The sequence below is a fragment of the Rutidosis leptorrhynchoides genome, chromosome 4 (genome assembly GCF_046630445.1).
Source record: "Rutidosis leptorrhynchoides isolate AG116_Rl617_1_P2 chromosome 4, CSIRO_AGI_Rlap_v1, whole genome shotgun sequence".
Taxonomy (NCBI): Eukaryota; Viridiplantae; Streptophyta; class Magnoliopsida; order Asterales; family Asteraceae; genus Rutidosis; species Rutidosis leptorrhynchoides.
In genome coordinates this window covers 579,220,638-579,241,956 of record NC_092336.1, presented here as the reverse complement: position 1 = coordinate 579,241,956, position 21,319 = coordinate 579,220,638, and the positions used below count along the sequence as shown (strand labels likewise).

At 35.6% G+C, this 21,319-nt stretch overlaps 4 protein-coding genes across 4 annotated transcripts; 1 reads left to right on the top strand and 3 right to left on the bottom strand.

The window, feature by feature from the left end:
* Window positions 1-534: 534 nt before the first annotated feature.
* On the bottom strand, window positions 535-1,692 carry LOC139842829 (uncharacterized). Its single transcript, XM_071832933.1, has 4 exons — window positions 1,405-1,692; window positions 1,121-1,323; window positions 911-971; window positions 535-741 (listed from the first exon to the last, which is right to left on the bottom strand). The coding sequence occupies exons 1-4, from the start codon at window positions 1,690-1,692 to the stop codon at window positions 535-537; spliced, it is 759 nt and encodes a 252-aa protein (XP_071689034.1).
* A 51-nt stretch (window positions 1,693-1,743) lies between these two features.
* LOC139842828 (uncharacterized) lies at window positions 1,744-2,799 on the bottom strand. The gene is made up of 2 exons (XM_071832932.1): window positions 2,215-2,799; window positions 1,744-2,019 (listed from the first exon to the last, which is right to left on the bottom strand). Exons 1-2 carry the CDS (start codon window positions 2,797-2,799, stop codon window positions 1,744-1,746), a joined length of 861 nt encoding a protein of 286 aa, XP_071689033.1.
* An 81-nt stretch (window positions 2,800-2,880) lies between these two features.
* On the bottom strand, window positions 2,881-4,707 carry LOC139842827 (uncharacterized). The gene is made up of 4 exons (XM_071832931.1): window positions 4,300-4,707; window positions 4,092-4,212; window positions 3,290-3,989; window positions 2,881-3,196 (listed from the first exon to the last, which is right to left on the bottom strand). Exons 1-4 carry the CDS (start codon window positions 4,705-4,707, stop codon window positions 2,881-2,883), a joined length of 1,545 nt encoding a protein of 514 aa, XP_071689032.1.
* Window positions 4,708-8,087: 3,380 nt separating this feature from the next.
* LOC139842826 (kinesin-like protein KIN-14Q) lies at window positions 8,088-13,138 on the top strand. Its single transcript, XM_071832930.1, has 17 exons — window positions 8,088-8,172; window positions 8,258-8,329; window positions 8,420-8,500; window positions 8,616-8,687; window positions 8,971-9,221; window positions 9,312-9,474; window positions 9,544-9,620; window positions 9,702-9,801; window positions 9,887-9,985; window positions 10,078-10,254; window positions 10,342-10,627; window positions 10,712-10,873; window positions 11,283-11,498; window positions 11,585-11,622; window positions 11,740-11,903; window positions 11,978-12,103; window positions 12,189-13,138. The coding sequence occupies exons 1-17, from the start codon at window positions 8,088-8,090 to the stop codon at window positions 12,981-12,983; spliced, it is 2,964 nt and encodes a 987-aa protein (XP_071689031.1). The 3' UTR covers window positions 12,984-13,138.
* The last annotated feature ends 8,181 nt before the right edge of the window (window positions 13,139-21,319 follow it).

The window sequence follows — 21,319 nt, the reverse complement described above, 5'->3', positions numbered from 1 at the left end:
GTTAGTAATTATGTAAAGGATTTTGGATTTTCATACATACCACGATAGACCTTTGGGCGACACGAACTGACCGCTAAGATGATCGGTTTTTCCATAGAATCGTACATGTCCGCATCAAAATCCATAGCCAGGTCATTTCAGAGGGTGAGTTGAATTGTATCTCTGCTGAACAAAGGCCACATTGTTTAGAATTGTTAAATGTAAATAAAGTGGTATACAATTAATAACAGTTAGAATTGTATATACAAATTCCAACTAAGTAATTTAAGCATGTTTTTTGTAAAATGTAGGTGCAACTTACTTCAGGTTTGTGTGGTCAATCATTCTTCGTATAACTTGATTACGGATAACATCTCCCATCACTATCGGATCTTCAAGTCGTTCAATGCAACCAATGTAGTCTGTTTGTGTCAATAACACATTAGTTGGTATGCAATTTCTTTTAAGCCTACTTCTTATTACGTTGTACTTACCAGCAAGTACGGTAGTGTTTGGCACACGTATACGGAGCTGATTGTAAGCAACAAACTGGAATTAGTGCTCCGAAAACAATGCCCCAGGCATAAGCTCAAAAGTTGTATTCCAATCAAAAGAGAGCGTCGTTGGCCCTGACAGAACCTTCTCCCACCTAGTTGTTGCATGGCAAGAGAAATTCCCTATCATATACACTGAATTTAAATTCATCAGCTCATCCAAAAATTCCTTGTCAGAATAGCGCATGTTGACAAGCATAGGGTAGCTCTGCAGGATTATACATAAAAATGTCAGTCATACTTTTTAAACGAAGCTCAAAAAATAGTGGTCTAAAGGGTTGATGAAAGAATATCATCTCATCGATTAGCATACAGCAGTACCCATTCGGTGCTTGAGTGTTAAAATTGTAAGTTAACCACTTCCGGTAAATTCTTGCAGCGATAGTCCTATTTCTATCGCCTGCTGCAAGTTGTGCTAACGCTGTAATCTGTGCCATACTGTCAAACCCAAAAGTAAAAAAATATTATATTTAAAAAAAACTATTTACCAAATACATAATGTCCCTGTCGATTTGTTGTTTTAATCGATAGTATGGGCAACCGCAGTTGCATCGAAGTCAGCTATTGTGGAAAGAAAATCTGTATACACGATATTTTTCGTGACGTTTGCCTGTTGGCCTTCATGCTGTCTAATCAGTATTCTCAAACCGTCTAGTGATGTAGCCCGTGAGAGTGAAACATAAAGTTGTCCGTGGCCAAAAATTGGTTTAGGTATATAAACGCCTATTTTGTTGAGCGACTGGCCCTGACTCTTATTTATGGTCATTGCATACGAAACTTTCAGCGGGAACTGCTGCCTTTTTAAAACATAAGGTAATGTTGGTTATTTGTGGATGAGGTTCATCCTCGGGAAGAAGATTTTTTCACCAACCCTTATCCCCGTGATAATCTCCGCTTCAACTGCTTTTGTTAGGAGTTGAGTTACAATCATCCTGGTACCATTACAGAGGCCGCCTGCGACGCTAATATTCCGCAACAAAATAGCTGGCACCCCTATTTTTAGTTCGAGCAGGTGCGGTGGCAGGCCAGGGTAATTTAGCGTGTTCAAGTATTCTGTTGGATATAATAGTTCCGACTCGCCACCGTCATTCCCTTGAGGTGTAGCAGTATCATAACTTGCGTAGATTGTAACAGGACCACCAACCATATCGACCACCATCTTATTTATGGTGTCTGCTGCATCATTTTTCGGGCAAACAATCGCTTTTTGTTATAACTCTGCAGCACTTGGATTCTGTAACGTTTCTGGGGGGTAGATAAACGAAATTAGATTGGCCAACCCATTATCATCATCTGGAACACAGTAGGCGTCAGGAATTTGTATCCAACTACTATTAATCGGGTCTTCCAAATCCCGTGTACCAATCTCGCCATTCCCAATATCCAATAACCAGGCAGAGAAAGCAGTGTTTCTCTCCTTTTCCGAGGGCGTCAGCCCTGGCTGCATTAAGCGCATATTTTCAGTAAGGACAAACACCTTGAATTCCTGCCACAAATATGAAGATGTAATGCAAGAATGGACTATAGTCGATTTCTTTCTTTTTTTATGAACGGGTAATGTTTGTTTAAAGTCACCACCGAGAATCATAGACTTACCTCCGAATGGTGAGTTTTTGTTACCAAGAATGTCTCGCAGGCTGCGATTAAGAGCTTACAAGCATCGCTTATTATTCATCGGTGCCTCATCCCACACAATAAGATCTGTGCTTTCAAGTAGTTTCGCCATTTGTGTGTTTTTGTTTACGTTACACATCGACTCATCGGTAAGGTCAATAGGGAGTTTGAATCGAGAGTGAGCAGTTATGCCCGAAGGCAGTAACAAAGATGCGATTCCGTAAGATGCCACAACAAGAACAATCTTTCCCTTGGCCCTTAGACACGTGATTATGGCCTTCCATAAAAATGTCTTACCAGTGCCACCATGACCATAAACGAACAACAGCTCTGTCCTGTTGTTCGAGAAAGAATCATGTATCAGTTCGTAGATTCTTCTCTGCTTCACATTCATCCTAGATTCTAGATGACTCAGCTCCTCATTAAACGATTCATGATCGTAGTTTCTCTCCTCCATGATCAAACGGTTTACAAGATCTAGTAGAAGGTCATCTGGCAGAGACGGTAATGCGAAGTCGCTGAGTGTCTTCCCACACTGGTTTAGGAGGATTTCAACCTCATAAAGAATATAATTATGAAGGTCATCTCTGTTTATGTGCAGCTTCGGCAGCTTCAGAGAGGTCGCTGCTCGCAAAGGTATGTCGTTAGACATCATTTCCCAGTGCTTTTCCCAAAGAGCAAGCGGATTTGAGACTTCAGAATACACCAGGATGTGTGCAAAAAGCGACCGTAACTAAGAAGCATTAGCAGATGCCGATGCTTCCTCCAGTGCTATAGTCCATTCTTTATCATCACCAAGAAGGCCTGCGGCCTCGCAAGCAAAACGGTATGTCTGGTATTCAACTTGGTTCACGGTTCTAATATCTGCAAAGCTTGTGCACCCCCTTTGATGGCACAAAAGCATTCTTAGGAAAAAAGCCTCTCCGAATGAGGGATGTATGTATGCCATCCTTCCAATCAAACACTTATTAATATTTGCCCTACGTTTCCAGCTTTTCTGTGCTTGATACCAAACAAATTCAGATGGGAAATCCAAATATGCTAGGTACCTGCCAGCTGAAGAAGAGGCGTTATAACATAGCCACTCAGTCAAAGTAGTTTTCTTCTTTTTCGTGTTTTCGACAATTTCTTGAAGCGATTACTTGCCACGGAACTTCAAAAGCTGCATATTCTCTAAATGGACAGACAGGATTTGAAGCGCCGGTTCACGATGATGAATCGGGAAGTTAAAAATGCGCCAGGAAGCCTCGTGCGGGCAAATGAACCGGGCATCTATAAAATTCTGAACTTCATCTACTGGTTGAGAGACCTGTGGCCTTGCACGACTGTTACTACTGACTGGTTTGGATATGCGAGCAGTAATGCGGTCGGTACCCTTTGAAATGTACTTGAACAGGTATTTGATCAGGGTTGTTGATCCACAACACTCAACATTTATATGAGCTTGGAAAGTCATACAAAGTAGTTTGTTGTAAGGAACTACATATCTGTTATCGAGATGGACCCCGGACCGCGTTGTATACACACCAGTATTACGCCTTCGGTAGTGTGCACGACCATCAGCATCAAAGAAGGTTTTCTCGTTGTATTTTTTTGGAAAATTTTTTGTGCAAGTGGGCCCTTCCATGAACGGTGCACGTAAGTTGGGAATGCCACAGGGCCCATGCATCATAGTCGCAGAGACCACCGCGTAACCAGCGAGGTCAGTTCTTGGGTCAGGAAGTTCAGCAGATATGTAATCATCTATTCTTTTGCTTATAAGTGATGAGGCTGAGGAATACAACCACACCAATGTATGATAATGAGGCAACCCTCTTTTCTGGAACTCAATGGTATACAGAACTGCAAAACCGTGAAAAAATTACGTTAGCATCGATTAAAAAAGATGTAAACAACAGAGTCAACTCAATACAAAAGTAAGTGGAAATCATGTTGTAGAATTACCTCCTCTAAAGTCACCCAGTGGTTTCCCGTCTTTTAAAAAAGCAACAAATTGTTTGACTTTGAAGCGAAAAACTCTCGCGACAATATCAGCACAGTCTGATGCAGTAAGCAGAGGAAAAGGCTACAGATACCGAGCTATTTCTGGCCACTTAACATTGCAAGTAAAAGTGACAAAGAATTACGGATTCCCAAAAACACGACAAATCACTAGGGCATCAAGATAGTGACTGTACATATAACGGGGACCGCCGGTGAAAGAAGCTGGGAGGATAGTTCTACTGCCCACATCTGAACCGGTCTGATCACCCCTGCTGATGGCGTCGTACAAACCCGGGAGGTAATCTTTCCTGATGTCTTTCTGTTTCTTCCTAATGTAATCCATCCGATCTAATTCAATACTGCAATACACCGTGACAACGTACTGCTGAAAGAGTCGCCCGAACCTCATCATGAGGCTGTAAGAATTTAGCCTATCATGAAGCTGGTAGCAATAGAACATATTCATCGTCATTTTTCTAACCCGGCCACCAGTGGAACCTGGAGTGTCAATCAACTTTAAATCAGTATGGAAGCCTGGTTTGCCAAAAAAGAACATCAATGGGAATTGTAGCGACATATACGACGGATGAATTTTGTTAACTCACTTTGGGTACTCAGACCGTGGGTGGATTATTTTTCATAATCTGAAAGTGCCTGCGGACCAGTATCAAAGACAATAGCCCCTATTGCATCAGAAGTAGGAAGGCTACGTTGCTTTGATTCGGCGACACTGAACAATCGAATCTTGAAAGTTGGTATCTCAGCAGCATTACATTTATCTCTGGCTGTCCGGAACAGCCTTACAAGTTCGTTGTGCGAATCGAGCAACACAATAAGCCTGCGAACAATATCTTCACAGATGCGATCTGAATTCCCACCACCAAAATGGGACATTTTGTTTTCAACTTCAGCGTCTGTATCGTAGATGTAAAGCTGCAGGAATCATGGACGTGTCTCCGGTTGAGGGCATAGGGAACCAATCCAGTGGTAAATCTGCCCCGAAACTTTGAAAACATACGGAGACCGGCCGTCATTAATGGTCTCATTAATGCGCGCGCCGAAAGAGGTCATACTGAACATCTGATTGTAAGCACGGACGTTATCCATGAAACCTCGCGTTTCTAAAAGTTCCTTCAAAGCGCCGAGAGGTTCTTCATAAACCGGTAACCGTACTCGACCATTTTCACAGCAACAGTGATAGTGGACTTTTTTGTCCTTGAAGTTTTTTTTTATACGTTCGTCACGCCAAAACAGGGCCCCACAATGGCTACAGACGTATGTGCAATCACCGCAATCACAATACAGAAGAGAGAAAGCTGAAAAAATGGGAAAATCAATTAAGGCAACAAATACAACGACTGCAATACGGCGTTAAAGATACCAAAAAAAAGGAAGAAACAACAGGGCAAGAATAGCAAAGATACAACAATGTTGGAAAAAAATGAACAAAAGTACTTGTTAAAGACCTTTCAGAGATACACCAAAAAATACCAATGAATACATTCAGGAACATACATTACCTGAAGAATCGAAAGGCGCAGACAAACTATATATGGGTGTAACTCCATGCTGAAGTAATGGAGCAGCTAACTGCGGGGCGTGCCCGGAGTCATTGACGTCTGGTAAAAAAAAAGGAATTTACAAATTTACAAATTTACAAATAAGATCTACAAACAGGCAACAGTAACATTAAAAAAGAGAATCCAAATTTATAACACTCCCAAACATACCTAAAGTAGTTTCATAAGTTGCCGAGGACGATGCTTCCAAATTACGCCTGCGCAGGAATGCCCGTCTTGTCGATTGGTGTACAGAGACTACATCATCGGTTGCAGCTGTTTTCTCATCCCTTTTTTTTCTTTTTCGCGCAGCTCTCACCATTATAATCAGCAACACAATTATGAAGACAAAAAAAAATTAACAGCACTATAGAGACGAAGCATTGCATCAACGAACGGCAGCACATACTATCGAAGGAACAACGTAGACCAAGGTAACAACATATTTAATAACAAAAAAAAACAAAGAAATTACCTGGAATGATGATCTGCAAATGCACGAGCCTGAATTTAAGACAATCATTTTAAAAAATGTTAATATGTATTAATAAATCCTATATATGTTGTGGGCAAACTAAAGTGCAGGAAGGGTTAAATAACAATTTTATATTAACTAAATAACAAATTTATGTTAACTATTCAAACTAATTTGCACATAATGGTGCCTTTTTTAATTGATGTTGTTCAGGGTTTCTGCAATGGAAGTTAAACAGATTAGGATTTCTGCAATGGAAGTTAAGAAAAACAAACATGATTACCAAAAACAGGATCAATAGGAGTGAAAAGGTTAAAAAAGATTAACATAAACATAGCAAGTTGAAGAGGTTGTAAACCATGTGCATTCGAATCATACAATATAATGCTGCTATTTTTAATTCATGTTGTTCAGAATTTATGCAGTGGAAGTTAAAAAAACACAAACATGATCACCAAAAACAGGATCAATGGGAGTTAAGTACAACAAACTATTTCACACACCATAATTGTTAACTATTCAGACTAATTTGCACATAATGGTGCCTTTTTCAAATGATGTTGTTCAGGGTTTCTGCAATGGAAGTTAAACAGGTTAGGATTTCTGCAACGGAAGTTAAAAAAGCACAAACATGATCACCCAAAACAGGATCAATGGGAGTAAAAAGGTTAAAAAAAAAATAACATCAACATAGCAAGTGGAAGATCATACAATATAATGGTGCTATTTTTAATTGATGTCTTTCATAATTTATGCAATGGAAGTTAAAAAAACATAAACATGATCACCAAAAACAGAATCAATGGGAGTTAAGTACAACAAACTATTTCACACACCATAATTCTAAATGGGTAAAAAAAATGAACATAAACATAGCAAGTTGAACACGTTGTAAATCATGTGATGGATGTTAAAAAAACACAAACATAATCACCAAAAAAAGGATCAATGGGAGTTAAAACGTTAAAAAAAATTAACATAACATAGCAAGTTGACGAGGTTGTAAACCATACGCATTCGAATCATACAAATTGAACTTATCAACATGAAATAGAATACCAAATACCTGTCCTGGTAAACCGAAGAGAGAAAATGGAGCTTGGCTTGCGATAGAAAAACTGGAATCAGAGTTGGAATTGGAGAAGAAAATAGAGTTGTAGACAAAGAAGCATGCTACTCATTAAAGCCGGGGTGTCCAAGGTATGGAGAGTATGGCCCAACAATACCTGCTTGTAGACATGTTGAAGCAACCCCTCGTTTTCTGTTTTTTAAATCATATTTTCCACTCGGACCGCTCAGCACTACCCCTCCGGTCGGGTTGGACCGTTCAACACTAAAAACCTGCACACGTGGACCAATGGGAAGGCTCGAAGAGGGTGCAAATCGTGAGCAGTAAAAAAAGACAGACGTGGACCAATGGGAGGGCATAGATTTCGACTGTTATTAGTATGTGGGTAATATGTGGGTAATACCGAGTATATGTGATTGTGAAAATATATAAAATTAACCTCTCTCAACATTGTTTTAGGTTTTTTTTCTTTTTTGCACCATTCATGTCATGTTTTTTTTATATAACCGATAACCGATATAAGTTGGTTAGTTCGGTTTCAAATAAATAAAAAAAATGTATCAATCAATTTGGGCCGAAAGGTCCAGCTTATGAATAAATCAAACCCGGGTTGAAAACTTTAAAATTCAAATACCCAACGGTCTTCTGCATCTCACCCATAACGGCAGAAAGTGAAATCATCATCAAACGAAATCATCGCATCTCAAACACACACTCACAACCCACACAAAAAGATCGAGCAAAAACCAAAAAGCATTCAACTTTTTCTTTTATCAATAAAAATAAAAATACATATAAATTCAAAAACCCTTTTTGATTCAAGATTTTAAATAAATCTTCCCACTTTTGGTCAAATGGAAGATAACCGTTTTGACCCACTTTTAATCACTGATGTACAAAGACAGCAACACCAACAAAAACCCCCAATTCGATCTCACTGTATGTGATTGTTCATTTTTGTCGTATTTATTGATTAAGGTTTTGTGTGATTTTGTACTAATTGTAGTTTACTTGTGATCTGCAGCACCTGTTGTTAGCTTTCAGACTCCTGTAATGGCTGATAATGATGATGATATGTGTTATAACAAGATTGAAGGTGAGAATCTGTATAAAGATTCAATTTTTGTGTTGGGTTTCTTAAATCTTGAAATGTTCTTTTTTTAATTGAATTGGGTTGTCGAACTAGATGTTTCTTTGCGAAATCGATGCCCGGAAGCAAATAGGGATAACGATTGTATGGATCCAATTGGGAATGATGTTTTAGATGGTAAGAATTTGACTATTTGAGGACTAATTGTTACTCAGTTTCCTTTGGATTTTGGAAAAGGGCTAAATTAAGAAAAGAATTTGTGATAATTAGGGTTTTTATTTTGTTGAATTAGAAATTTCCTGGAAAAATTCAAGCTCGGATGACATTAGTACTGAACACTTCATTGATGAAAACATGAATAAAGGTTTATAATTTTCCTTTGCTATATGAATTTTCAAGATTTATGAATTTGATCACTAGGTAATTAGGGTTTTTGTGTATTGAAATAGAAATTTCATCCGGGAATTTAAGCTCCAAAAAAATTGGGCTAAAAGAAGATACTGATGATCATGCTGATAATGTGAAGAAAGGTTAAATTATTTCCAACTTTTACTTCTAAATTTTCAAGCTTTACTAATTTATGCTATCTTGATTCTCAAATTAGAAATTTTTTGGTTATTTATATTTTAAATTTTCTTGATTTGTAGGTAATCCGAAGGTTGGGTTTACTTTAACTTCACCTGATTTAGTTTTATGCCCCGGATCACCTGATATCCCTATCCGGACTTATGAAGATTCGCCCAAATTATTAAAACGGTCTTCCCTCGAGCTCTCTTTTGAAAACGGTATTACTGAGGGATCCAATATGAACGATTGCAATGGCACTCTAGTAATTTCAAACGATGAACGTGGTAGTTCTGAGGCTTCATTTGAGCTTGTTCCATTGCCACCTTGTCAAGTAACGATCTTTTCACAATCATATAATCCGTTAAAATTATTGTATTTTGTTAATTTGGTTTATTTAACTATTTGATATGATTTTATTCAGGATGATGATGTAGAGTGCGACGAGCTAATGAAAGTGAAGAGAGAATTGGAGTTGATGAAAAGGGAAAATGAATGCAAGACTAAAGAATGTGAAGAAGCTTTAGAGTCTTTAAGAGAACTTCAAAACGAGTTAATGAGAAAATCGATGCATGTTGGATCACTAGGTACTAACGTTTGCTTGATAAGCATTCGGTATTTTCGTAGAACAACGTCTTACTTTGTTGTTTTAACAGCTTTTGCAGTCGAGGGTCAAGTGAAGGAAAAGAGTAAATGGTTTTCATCTCTACGAGACATTTCAAGAAAACTAAAGGTAGCATGATATTTTATTTAAGTGTTTAGTAGATGTAAGTTATCTTATGGAATCATATTCTTGATGTTATTTTGGGAACAGATAATGAAAATGGATCAGATCAAGCTATTGGAAGAGGCTGAGGCTTACAAGAAACATACTGCTGATATGAATGACATTAGTTGCATAATTCAATCAAAAAGTAAATTCTACACTCTTTTACTTTAAATTCTACACATTATTAGGTTACGTTTAAATAAAGATTTAAGTGTTTTATCGTTTGATAGTTGATGAACAAGTTAAACAACATGAAGATCTTAAGATCAGATTCAATGAAGGAGCGAAAGAAAGGAAAGAACTTTACAATAAGATCCAAGAGTTAAAAGGTTAAACTTTGCATTTTAGTTTTAAAACACTCTGCATTTTATGATAATGATAACCTTTTAACTAATAACTAATGATGATTATTGTATTGTAGGAAATATTAGGGTATTCTGTCGATGTAGACCATTGAACTCGGAAGAAATTGCAGAAGGAGCTTCAATGGCATTTGATTTTGAAGCTTCAAAAGATGGAGAGCTTAGAGTTAAATCAAATGTAGCATTTAAGAAAAATTTCAAATTCGATTCTGTTTTTAGTCCCCAAGCAACTCAAGGTAACTCACATCTGACAAAACTAATAAGTACTTGTTTCTATACTTGATATCTGATAATTTGATATTTATTAACACGAACTGTTATAGTTGATGTTTTTGAGGACACATCCGCATTTGCAACCTCGGTTCTTGATGGATACAACGTATGCATATTTGCATACGGACAAACTGGGACTGGAAAAACATTTACAATGGAGGGCACGGAAGAAAACCGAGGAGTTAATTTCCGGACGCTCGAAGAGTTGTTTCACGTGATCGATGAGCGTAAGAACCAAGTTCGGTATGAAATATGTGTCAGTGTTTTGGAAGTTTACAATGAACAAATACGCGATTTACTCCTTCCAAGTTCACAACCAGGAGTTGCTGCAAAAAGGTAGATTAATTAATATTCGTACACTTAAGTTTTTATAAATTTGTTTTTGTGTTTTTGTTCTAAATAAAATTGTTTTTTGTGCAGGCTTGAAATAAGACAAGTTGGTGAAGGGTTGCACCATGTTCCGGGACTGGTTGAGGCGCAAGTGAGCAACATGGGTGAGGTTTGGGAGGTTTTGAAAACCGGGAGTAATTCAAGAGCAGTGGGGTCCACCAACGCTAATGAGCACAGTAGCCGATCTCATTGGTGAGCCTTGTTTCTTGTTCTCTTGACCCTTATATCTTCATGAACTCAGATTGTTTCTTGTTCTATATATTTATTTCTAATGGCTCAAATGGGTTATCCGAATAATAAAAATGTAAAAAGAACATAGTTTGAAAGGTAGACGGCTCGAAGTCCCCCAAATTGAAATTGTAATTTTAATGCATAGATGTATATATTTCTTGAGAAATAGTTTTACATTGTTGTAATCTAGTTTGTGTGCTCATATTTGACATGTTGAATATTTTCATAAAAGAATTTGGGCAAAAATAATTCCGGGTCAACAAAGCCCAACTGACCCATTTTGGCCTGAACCAGTCATATTGACCCATTTTCCAACCTGCCTAGTTTTCGGGACCCACCCTGTGTTGAATTTTGTTGGATTTGTATGCAGTATGCATTGTGTGATGGTTAAAGGGGAGAATTTGGTGAATGGAGAATGCACAAGGAGCAAGTTGTGGCTCGTTGATTTAGCGGGAAGCGAAAGGGTTGTGAAAACTGAAGTACAAGGAGAACGACTCAAAGAAACACAAAATATTAATCGATCGCTTTCCGCACTTGGAGATGTTATTTCGGCTTTAGCAACTAAGAGTCCACATATTCCCTTTAGGTACTTGAAATTTTCAGCCTATTTTTAAGGCTGCAAGCTCTATTTAGACTATTTTTAATCGAAAATTTTTTTGCTTTTTTTTTCAGAAACTCAAAGCTCACTCATTTGCTTCAAGATTCTCTAGGTACAATAAAAGTTTCTATTTTTAAACTTGATATGATATGATATGATATGATATGATATGATATGATATGATGATATAATGAGCAATACATACAAATGTTGTTAATGTTTTCTGTAGGTGGAGACTCGAAGACACTAATGTTAGTGCAGATTAGTCCCAGTGAGAACGATTTAAGCGAATCACTTTGTTCTTTAAACTTTGCAAGCAGAGTTAGAGGAATAGAGTTGGGTCCTGCAAAGAAACAAATCGAAAGCTCCGAATTATTGAAATACAAACAAATGGTAATTAATATACCTTGTTTTTTTATTCATGCATACTTTTAGAAAACAAACTTAATCCGCATATGGTATTGTAGACCGAGAAGTACAAGCAAGAGATGAAGAACAAAGATCTACAAATCAAGAAAATGGAGGATCATGTTCATGGTTTAGACACGAAATTAAAAGAAAAAGAGTTCAAGAACAAGACTTTGCAAGAAAAGGTGATATTTTTATTATAGTAAGAACTTTAGTGTAACTATGAATCTGCATAAAGTTCATAAATTGATTAAAGTTTTCAACTTTAAGGTTAAAGAGTTGGAATCTCAGCTTTTAGTAGAGAGAAAACTCGCGCGTCAACACGTTGACACAAAGATCGCAGAACAACAAATGCGACAAGATGAATTTTCGAGACCTCCACTCGTATCTAAACCGTTAAACACTCAAAGAATCATCGAAGAAAGCAAACTTAACCAATCGAACGTTATTCAACCGCCGCTTGTTGAGAAGAACGGTTACAAACTACCCGCACCACATCCACCAGCAAGAGACTTGGTCAATCTTGACGACTATACGGAAACAGAACATGAAAAGGAAAAGGAAAACAACCCGTGTTTACCGGAGCGGATCATGATGCCGAAACGAACGGGTCGGGCCTCGATTTGCACGACAACACAGAGGCTTCCAGTGAGATCGGTTATACCGAGAAGAAACTCGTTGATCCCGTTACCGACTAGTACTGCACCAGTTTTGACCAAGTTTGTTCCACCGTTGCCGTCGATTGAAAGTGATGGTGATAATATGGGCGGGTCGGAGTGTTGTGATATGGAGGTTGTGGTAACGGATAGTCCTAAAAGAAGCAACGGTGGTGAAAAGCGATTGTTGAGTGCGTTGAGACGAAGTATTCAGAAGAAGAACCAAATGAAGTCACCTATGCAGTTACAACAGGTACGAAGAGTGGGTGGTTTGAACGTAGCGGTTGAACGGATTCGAGTTTCGATTGGGAGTCGAGGGCGTATGGCTCATAGAGTGATTGGTAATGGGAGACGAATGAAGCAACAAAACTGTATGGATAAAGAACGCCGATGGAATATTGGCAAGTGAGGACTATAAAATGCGAAGTGTGTAGTATTTTATGCTAAAGGTGTTTCTTGCTTTCGTCCGGTTTAACATGGTGGTTAACTGATAACAGGATAAGTTATTATACTAGTGATTGATGTAGATTGGTTGCATACATTGTGAATGTGATTGAATTGGGATTTAATGAGAACTTGTTTTGGTTGATTTAGCATATGAATGATTTCATCGACATTTTATTTTCTTGAAGCTTATAACCTTGATATGTAGCTTAGTTTCTTCAACCTGCAACCTGGTAAGTGGTAACGCTGCAGGTCACATGTTAAGTATGAAAACAAGAAACCAAAAATGGAAGTATTTTTACCTTGAAAAACTGTGCACTGAATTAAGAAATTAGATACATAAATTATACATGTGCGTCAAACATAGTTTTCTCCATATAAATAAATGATATGGAGAAAACACAAGTCCAAAAGCTAATGTCATTTTGAAATCATTAGGCCAAAATGATTTTGAAAGTTCAAGAAGAACTTGAAAGTTTGAAGTCATTTTTGAAAGTTATGGGTTTGAATAAATGTTACGGGGTTTGAAATCATTTTGGAAGTCTAAGAGAATCTTGTAATTTTTAATGTATTCATAGAGTTTGAATTTGGCTTAATAATTAGCCCAAAATGCTTAGCCTGTTGAGCCCAAATAACCGACTCAAACGATCTCTAAACGTTCGGAAAAAAATACGCTGGGTCGGGTTATGTCTAGATCCGAACGAATTTGGGTCAAAACGGGTGATGGCCGAACGTGTCTGAATTTTTAGACGGGTCAACGGGTCGGGTCTAAATGGGTTTGGACGAGTCGAGGCCCGTTTCTCGAAGTTTAGTGACACGTGTTTCAACATTCAACTTCGCGTTTTCTTATGGAACGTGTTTCAGTTTTCGAATTTTGCGTTTCAATTTTCATATTTGCACTTTAGTTTTTAGATTCCAGTTTTTGTTTAGAGTTTCACGTTTATGATTCAATCTCGTATTCCAGTCAGTTTGTGATTCAGTTTCAGATTCATGTTTAAATTCAGATTCGCGTTTCGGTTTTCTTTTTTCTTTCAGTTTTCTTTTTCGAGTTTAAGTTTTAATTTTGTATTTCGGGTTTCAGTATCATGTTGTCGTATCAGGTATCACATTTTGTGTTTCACTATTCAGTATTTTCGTTTCACAAACTGAAACGCGAATTTGAAATTCAAAAGCAAAACAAAAAATTCGAACGCGAAATTGAAAACAAAAACTTGAAGCTCGTAACTGTAAACCGAAACGCGAAACTGAAAACAACATACTGAAACGCGAAACATGGAAGTGGATATTGAAACGAGAAATTGAAAACTGAAACACAAAATTGAAAACTGAAACGCGAAACTAAAGACTCAATGCAAAACTGTTGAAAAACAGAAACCCGAAACTAAACTGAGAAAACTAAAAACTGAAAACTTTACAACTAGACTCGTTGGACCCATTTACAAGACCAATTGGACCCGTTGATGTATATTGACCCAACTAACTCATTTTTTTTATATTTTTCTAAGACCCAACGGGTTTTAAACCCATTTGACCCATTTTATGACTATGGGTTTGCTTTGCCCAATTATTGCTCTCTCTTTTCCAAATCTATTGTTCCTTGACAAAAAATACGTTGTGTAAGAAAAAGAGTGTTCACATGTACTTTCTATTTATTTTCCAGTTTTACCCCATGTTTTTTACTTATTCATTTTTTATCTTACATGTATAAAGTATGAGCACAAGATAAATTTATCACATTATTGATTTATGTTATGAAAGTCAATGTTTAATTTGGGACATTTTGAAAGTGAATAGTGAACAATAGAATTGAAATGTAAGGAGTATAATTTTAATTTTTATTTCCATTTCTATAGGTATTTTATATCCGATGTCTTTTGTGTTAGAAGCATATGTTCAACTAATTTAACTGCAAACAAGTTTGGGTGGGGTCTTAAATATTTGTTTTGGCAACTCTATCATTGAAAATTCGAATATTAACCTTATCATATTTTTATCAGTTAGCTATGTTGGTAACTAGTTAATGATTGGTTGGGAGTTGCCAAGCCATACTAATTAATGTTTACATGTGATATTGTCACTACTTATAATTAATCATTTTATTTATTTTATCCTTATATTGTGCTATCAAAAATACATACAGTATACAGTTTAATAGTTAAACCGGACTCTATTCATATAAGAATTGAAGATTTTTACAAATAGAATGTCAATCCTTAAAATCTGCTTCGTCAAACAAGTGAAAAAAAAAAAAAAAAAAAAAAAAAAATCCTCAACGAGTAGGGATGGCAAAATGACCCGTACCCGATGGGGAAACCCGAAACTCGTTATAATTGAGCCGGGTCTGACCCGAGTCCGTCGGGTCATGGACCGGGTATGGGGATGGTTACAAAAAAAAAAATCCGGGTTCGGGTATGGTTATGGATACAAACTCATTTACCCGACCCGTATACCCGACCCGCATACCCGTCCGTATACCTGCCCGTGGAAATTTAATAATAAATTTAATTTAATGTAAATTTTAGTGTTAGTATTATATTGTTAATGTATGAAAGATTTCTCTTATTTGTATTGAAAACGAGTATAATTTTATTCAATATAATCATATACAACAACTTTTTCGAGATGTGATATTTTATATAGTATGTGTATTTGAGTATTTTAGAAACTTTTCAATCAACTTTTTGTATGTGATATTTTATAATACTTTAAACATGAAGTAGTTAAGTAATTTTCGATATTTTGATTTGGTAACTTATTGAAAAATAGATACAGAATGACTAATCGGGTATATCCGTTTACTCGTGGGGAAACTCGAAACCCGATAGTATGTAAGTAAATGGAGACCCGTCGAGTTTCGGGCCGGATTTGGGGTGGGGTTTATTAATCGGGTTCGGGTCCAGGATTAACTAAACCGGACTCAAACTCGACCCGATGCCATCCCTATCAACGAGTCCAACGAAGTTAAGTTATATTGAAGGAAGTTTGTAATCTTTAATTGTTCAGAACTCAGATAGATACGATACGAAGTTAATTTCGACAAACTATTAATGATTGAGCCAAAATATAAAATGAATCAATATAGGCATATGTTTTGCTTTTTAATGTTGTATGATTTTTTTATTTTTTTTTTGGGTTAAAAAACGCAAACTTGAATATCAACGAAAACGTTTTCCCAAAGAAAACGCTCTCAGCCGAAAGATACAAAACAATAAATAGATGCTCGAATCTAAAAAGTGTGAAAAGAACAAACTCTAAATATCGATCACTAAACTTCAAATTATGCAACAAACATAACAACATGACAAATTAACAAAAGCCTAAACCATAATCTATTCATACGAACCAACTAAACCAAAAAAGAAAGAGGTTGGATTCCTTGTCCGACTATCCTATTCTCACATCCTTCTAGCTCTTACCTTTATGCCTTCGAGTATCCCAAAAGTGAACAAAACTGGGTGCATTAAGGGACCACTTTCTTCATCTTCCTGTTAATGGTTTCCCGATCAATTCTTTTTCCGTTACAGTTAACAATCTTATAAGTCAAAATATTTGATGAGCAATAATATCCTGACCTTCCAAATCCTAAAAAAGCCTTTCTCAACCGGTTTGTTCCTCGGGTCTAACCCCTGGATCGAAAAACACTCACCAAACTTTCCGACTTGATCATCAATGAATATTTTTTGATTTGCGTCATCAAAATCGATATCATCAATATTATCGTGTAAATTGAAAGAACACTATGATAAGATAATTAATACGCTGCGTTTAATTGGAATAAGATTAGGTAGATAAATGTGATAGATGCATTGCATCTTGGAAAAAAGAGTGGGTCTCTCCATGTCAATTATGCACTCTACTTCAATTTTAATTCCCAATTATTTAATTCTTATCTTTTGTTTCTTTCTTTTTTAGAAAATAAAAATAAAAATTAAATTAAAAAGACAAAAAAAAAAAAAATACCTTCCTGTTTAGATATTACTCTAGATTTTACTCAAGAAATGTCAAACTATTCATTAGGTAAAAACAAGTATTACCTGTTTTCCTAAAAAAAAAAAAAAAAATCACGTTTCATAGATATTTGGCCAGCATGTAGTACGATTAATAAATTAAGTTAAATAATAATAACAATAATGCTTCTTTGTTTTCACCGACCTCCAAAAATTTTTACGACTCTTCATGGTAGTGAGTAGTTAACATAAAACTAATTAAGTGTGTAGTCGTGTAATCTAATTAAATTAACTTTGATTAGTTAATTAATTTTAAATATTGTTGTATATTTGAGGAGGACCGTCTCACTAGACCGTCTACAAAACCTAAAAAAATAGATCATTATAAACGTTAAATTTATAATACTTAATAAAATATATGTAGTACTAAAAATTATCAATAGACTAAAAGAAATGTGCAATTAAATTGTATGATAAATGAATTCTCTTTATTTGATTATGAAAAATATATAAAAGAATGTATGGTATTATACTGGATTTGTAAAATTTTAGGCCGCTTAAAATGTAGGACTCTGTTTGGCTACACACTTCGAGAGGCCTCTGTGTATTTGTAAATGAAGGTCTAATTTCTAATATCGCAACTAGCCAGCTACATCACATCAACGGCTAATGTATACAAGGTAAATACATCAAACTGGTATAATAAAAACAATAATTAGTTTTTACAACTTTATATCACAATCATTAAATTGACCAATGAGGAAAAGAAAAGACAATACTGAATGAAAAAGCCCACATTAATTCAAAGGGCCCAAGTAACAAATTTTAGTACTATTTGGGTGGGCCTTTTGTATGAAGCTATTATTGAGCCACAATGTCACATGTCACCCTCACGTATCATATGGACAAATATCGTGCCATGTTCTTTTTGATGCTCTCGTGACTATAGAGAATATATGCCGTCCACTATGTCAACGGGGCACATTTTACACCTTGTAATTTTATCTTACACGAAGTCAGCTATTTCACTTACGTGGTCATAGAATAATGCTATTGTTTTACTTGTTATTCTTACGATGTCTAGTATATAAAATGCACCTAGAAGAGGTTACAATGTTGTCGCGTTAAGACACCAAAAATCTGAAGAGAATACAAATGACATCTTATCTAAAATTTAAAAACTAAATACTAACAGTGATAAAGAAAAGCATGTGTTAAAACTTAAACGTAGATTAGTTTGATTTTTTAATCGATATTTTCACGGAAAATTTTTGTAAAATGGTTGAAATGAAATTTATTTTACAGGAAAAAATATTTGGATGATGTTATATTTGAGGCATTCGTCATATACACTTCATATACACTTAAGCAATCAACATCAGGGCCGATCCTCAGAATTTGGATGCCCAGTGCGAACATCTCAAAAATATGCCCCCGACCCCCCCAAAATATATTAATAGGACAACACAAATATTTAGGGGTTTGGAACCTAGTCAAGTTAGGCGGCTCATCCCCACGCCGATTTTTATTTAACAAACACAATTCAAATACACATGTTCGGAACTACAAATAACCTAAAATAATGTCTACGTGCATTTTTTGATGCAAAAACTTCAATCAATCTATCATAATCTACATTTGATAGAAATCTATTTTCAATCTCTCTATATATTAAAGTAAACACACAATTGAGTGACAAATCCCATCAACTTTAAATCCTAGCTATCCAATCTTTTAACCATCTCTAATCATAGCCATCCATTTAAAATCCCTCCCTTAATCACGTGATTTACCTTGGATTAGCAATTAATCAGACTAAATTAACCCTCAAATAAAAAAACGGACGGGATTTTGAAGGTAAATTAGGGTTTTTTTTTTCTTCTCAATTCATCTGCAGAGAGTCACGCACAATTCTTCAGCCATATTTTCCTCTTCTCTTATCAATCGAACTCAATATGTTGTAATCAACAATCAAACAATCGGAAGTCGATTCCAAGCCCTAATCGATTGATAGAAGCAAAGAATCGGAAATGGATTTCAAGAAGCAAACAATCAGAAATTGCTAACATCATCGTCGCGTTCGTTCGGTCCGACAATCATCGCCGTCATCATCGTGTTACACTAGGTATTTTAGCGAATTTAATGTCTTGATATAGTTTTTACACTCAATTAAAATCGTTAAGTTTTTTTTTTTTTTTTTTTTTTTTTTTTTTTTTTTTTAAGTTGCATAATTTGTCAATCGGGAATTGGGAAAAATATATTCCAGTACCTTTATGTGTGTCGATCAAGTTTGTATAGGACATTTCAATTTAATAAATATATTCTATTAATATATTTGTGTGATTAAAAAAAAATTCGGATGAAGATAATCTAACAATTTAGGGTTTGAAACTTATACTATATTTAGCTGTCATTTGTGATTTTTTTTTCTTTTTTTGGGCAGATCTCTTCCTTGCGGACACTTATTCGGTCTATCATGCATCAAGAAGTGGATTCAGTTACGCGCTAACCATCATGCTAAGGTGATTTTTTAAGTCAGCTATGTTAGTTATTGATTGATCTGTGTGGATGCAGTTAGCACTTTGTAACTTTATTACTTTAATTGTTTTAGTGTCCTCAATGCAATGCATTCGTTCGTCTCGAGGATGTGAGAAAGCTCTATGCATCACCGGTCATATTGGTGAATGAAAATAAGCCAAAGGTAACAGTTAAATAGCTATTAAACGGTCATGTGAGAACTAATGGTGTTAAACTAGCGATCGGTGTTTAATTACTTAGCTTGATGTAATAAGATCTTTGGAAGCTTATACGGTTATTTGTTTGCAGAAAGATGAAACGTCAAAAGCTGTGTTTTCGGAAGCTGAGGTAAATTGTTGACTTGATTTGTGTTTATATACACCAATAGGCTGTGTGGTAAAAAAGTGTGAATAGGAAAGTTTATCTGTTTGCTTGTTTATGCATGATGATGATCAAATTACTCTATTATTATTATTATCATCTCGAAATCCATATCAATGCATTTGATAATTTTGACAGGAGATTTAAAGGAATAAAGCAAAAAAAGCCAACAGAGAAGAGTTTAGTGCAACTGCAAAAAATGTGAGTTTAAATATACAACTTCTGTCAAAATTTCAGTTTACTTGGCTTATATATTGTACTTTTGTTGGTTTGTATATATGTTTTTGAAAATTAATTTGTTTATGTGATTTATTTACAAAGGTGCGGGCTATTCTTTAGAGAGTATGCACAACGTTAATAAGGCTTTATCACCATGTCAAAAGATGTACCCGCTCATAAATTGTATTATACCTGATTTTTTGTTTAACTATATTTATTGCCTTCGTTTGTTCATATACATGTCAAATAGGTTGGTCAAAAATGGATTGGGTCAAATGGGTTGTCCCAAGTGTATATTAAAGTCCAAATCTTTATAAACAGGTCAAATGGGTTAATAAAAGGTAGTTTCGGTCAAATGGGTCGGTCAAGATATTGAGTGCAAATGGGTTGTCCCAAGTGTATTTTCAAGCACAACTTTTAACAAACAGGTCAATTGGGTAAGTAAACAGTGAATTGGGTCATGAGATGATACTTGTGGACTCTGAGGTAATTTACATATACTCATAAGGTTTTTTATATTCGTAGGAATATTTCTTTGTACCATGTTTGACCTATGTAACATATGTTGTTTTATGTACATTTGAGATACTTATACATATGTATTCATGTCAAACAACAGGGTATGAATAACATCTTTCAGAAGACTGTGTTTTTATAAATGTATAAATGTGTATTGTTTCTCATTATATCTCTTAAAATCAAAGTAGTTAATTAGTTAATGATAATAATAACGTAATTCATATAATCCTTAAGCTAATACATGGCCTGCTTCCTCATCCGGGTTCACGTTTTTTTTTTTTTTTTTTTTTTTTTTTTTTGGATCTAATGTGTCATGTTTCATTGTTTTTGTGCATCAATATGCATGTTGTTAATGCATTAAAAGGTTAAGAAGTGGGTGTGATGTCTGGTGGTATGATTAATTTTATCTGCTATTTATAAGTAGTTTACTGATAATGGTAAAAGCTTCTTTCTCTCTTCATAAAGCTTCTGCAGATGATGCTTCTGTATGGTTCTATTGCACCATTTGATAGTGCAAGTTAAAAATTAACTCCATGTTAGAAATAAATTGTAACTAATATTATTGTCACAAAGTCTATATAATATGGTATATAGAAGTATTTAGTCTAAACTAACATTTTTTTCTTATTCATCCTTTGCAGTTTATTGACTATTTAACCACTTATTTTTGTTGTTCAACTACAAAAATAAGTTGTGGTCCTCAGGTGATTGTTACCAT

What these genes read in the sequence shown, in the direction of transcription:
- LOC139842826 (XM_071832930.1), top strand. Translation starts at nt 8,088, where the DNA reads ATGGAAGATAACCGTTTTGACCCACTTTTAATCACTGATGTACAAAGA. An exon ending in GATGCATGTTGGATCACTAG is followed by an intron (nt 9,475 to 9,543) that starts GTACTAACGTTT and finishes TTGTTTTAACAG; the next exon opens with CTTTTGCAGTCGAGGGTCAA. An exon ending in ACAAGACTTTGCAAGAAAAG is followed by an intron (nt 12,104 to 12,188) that starts GTGATATTTTTA and finishes TTCAACTTTAAG; the next exon opens with GTTAAAGAGTTGGAATCTCA.
- LOC139842829 (XM_071832933.1), bottom strand. Translation starts at nt 1,692, where the DNA reads ATGGTGGTCGATATGGTTGGTGGTCCTGTTACAATCTACGCAAGTTAT. An exon ending in AGATTATCACGGGGATAAGG is followed by an intron (nt 1,324 to 1,404) that starts GTTGGTGAAAAA and finishes AAAAGGCAGCAG; the next exon opens with TTCCCGCTGAAAGTTTCGTA. An exon ending in AACGTCACGAAAAATATCGT is followed by an intron (nt 972 to 1,120) that starts GTATACAGATTT and finishes TGGGTTTGACAG; the next exon opens with TATGGCACAGATTACAGCGT.
- LOC139842827 (XM_071832931.1), bottom strand. Translation starts at nt 4,707, where the DNA reads ATGTCGCTACAATTCCCATTGATGTTCTTTTTTGGCAAACCAGGCTTC. An exon ending in ACTGGGTGACTTTAGAGGAG is followed by an intron (nt 3,990 to 4,091) that starts GTAATTCTACAA and finishes ACGGTTTTGCAG; the next exon opens with TTCTGTATACCATTGAGTTC. An exon ending in CTTTTGAAGTTCCGTGGCAA is followed by an intron (nt 3,197 to 3,289) that starts GTAATCGCTTCA and finishes TTCAGCTGGCAG; the next exon opens with GTACCTAGCATATTTGGATT.
- LOC139842828 (XM_071832932.1), bottom strand. Translation starts at nt 2,799, where the DNA reads ATGTCTAACGACATACCTTTGCGAGCAGCGACCTCTCTGAAGCTGCCG. An exon ending in ATCTTATTGTGTGGGATGAG is followed by an intron (nt 2,020 to 2,214) that starts GCACCGATGAAT and finishes TATTTGTGGCAG; the next exon opens with GAATTCAAGGTGTTTGTCCT.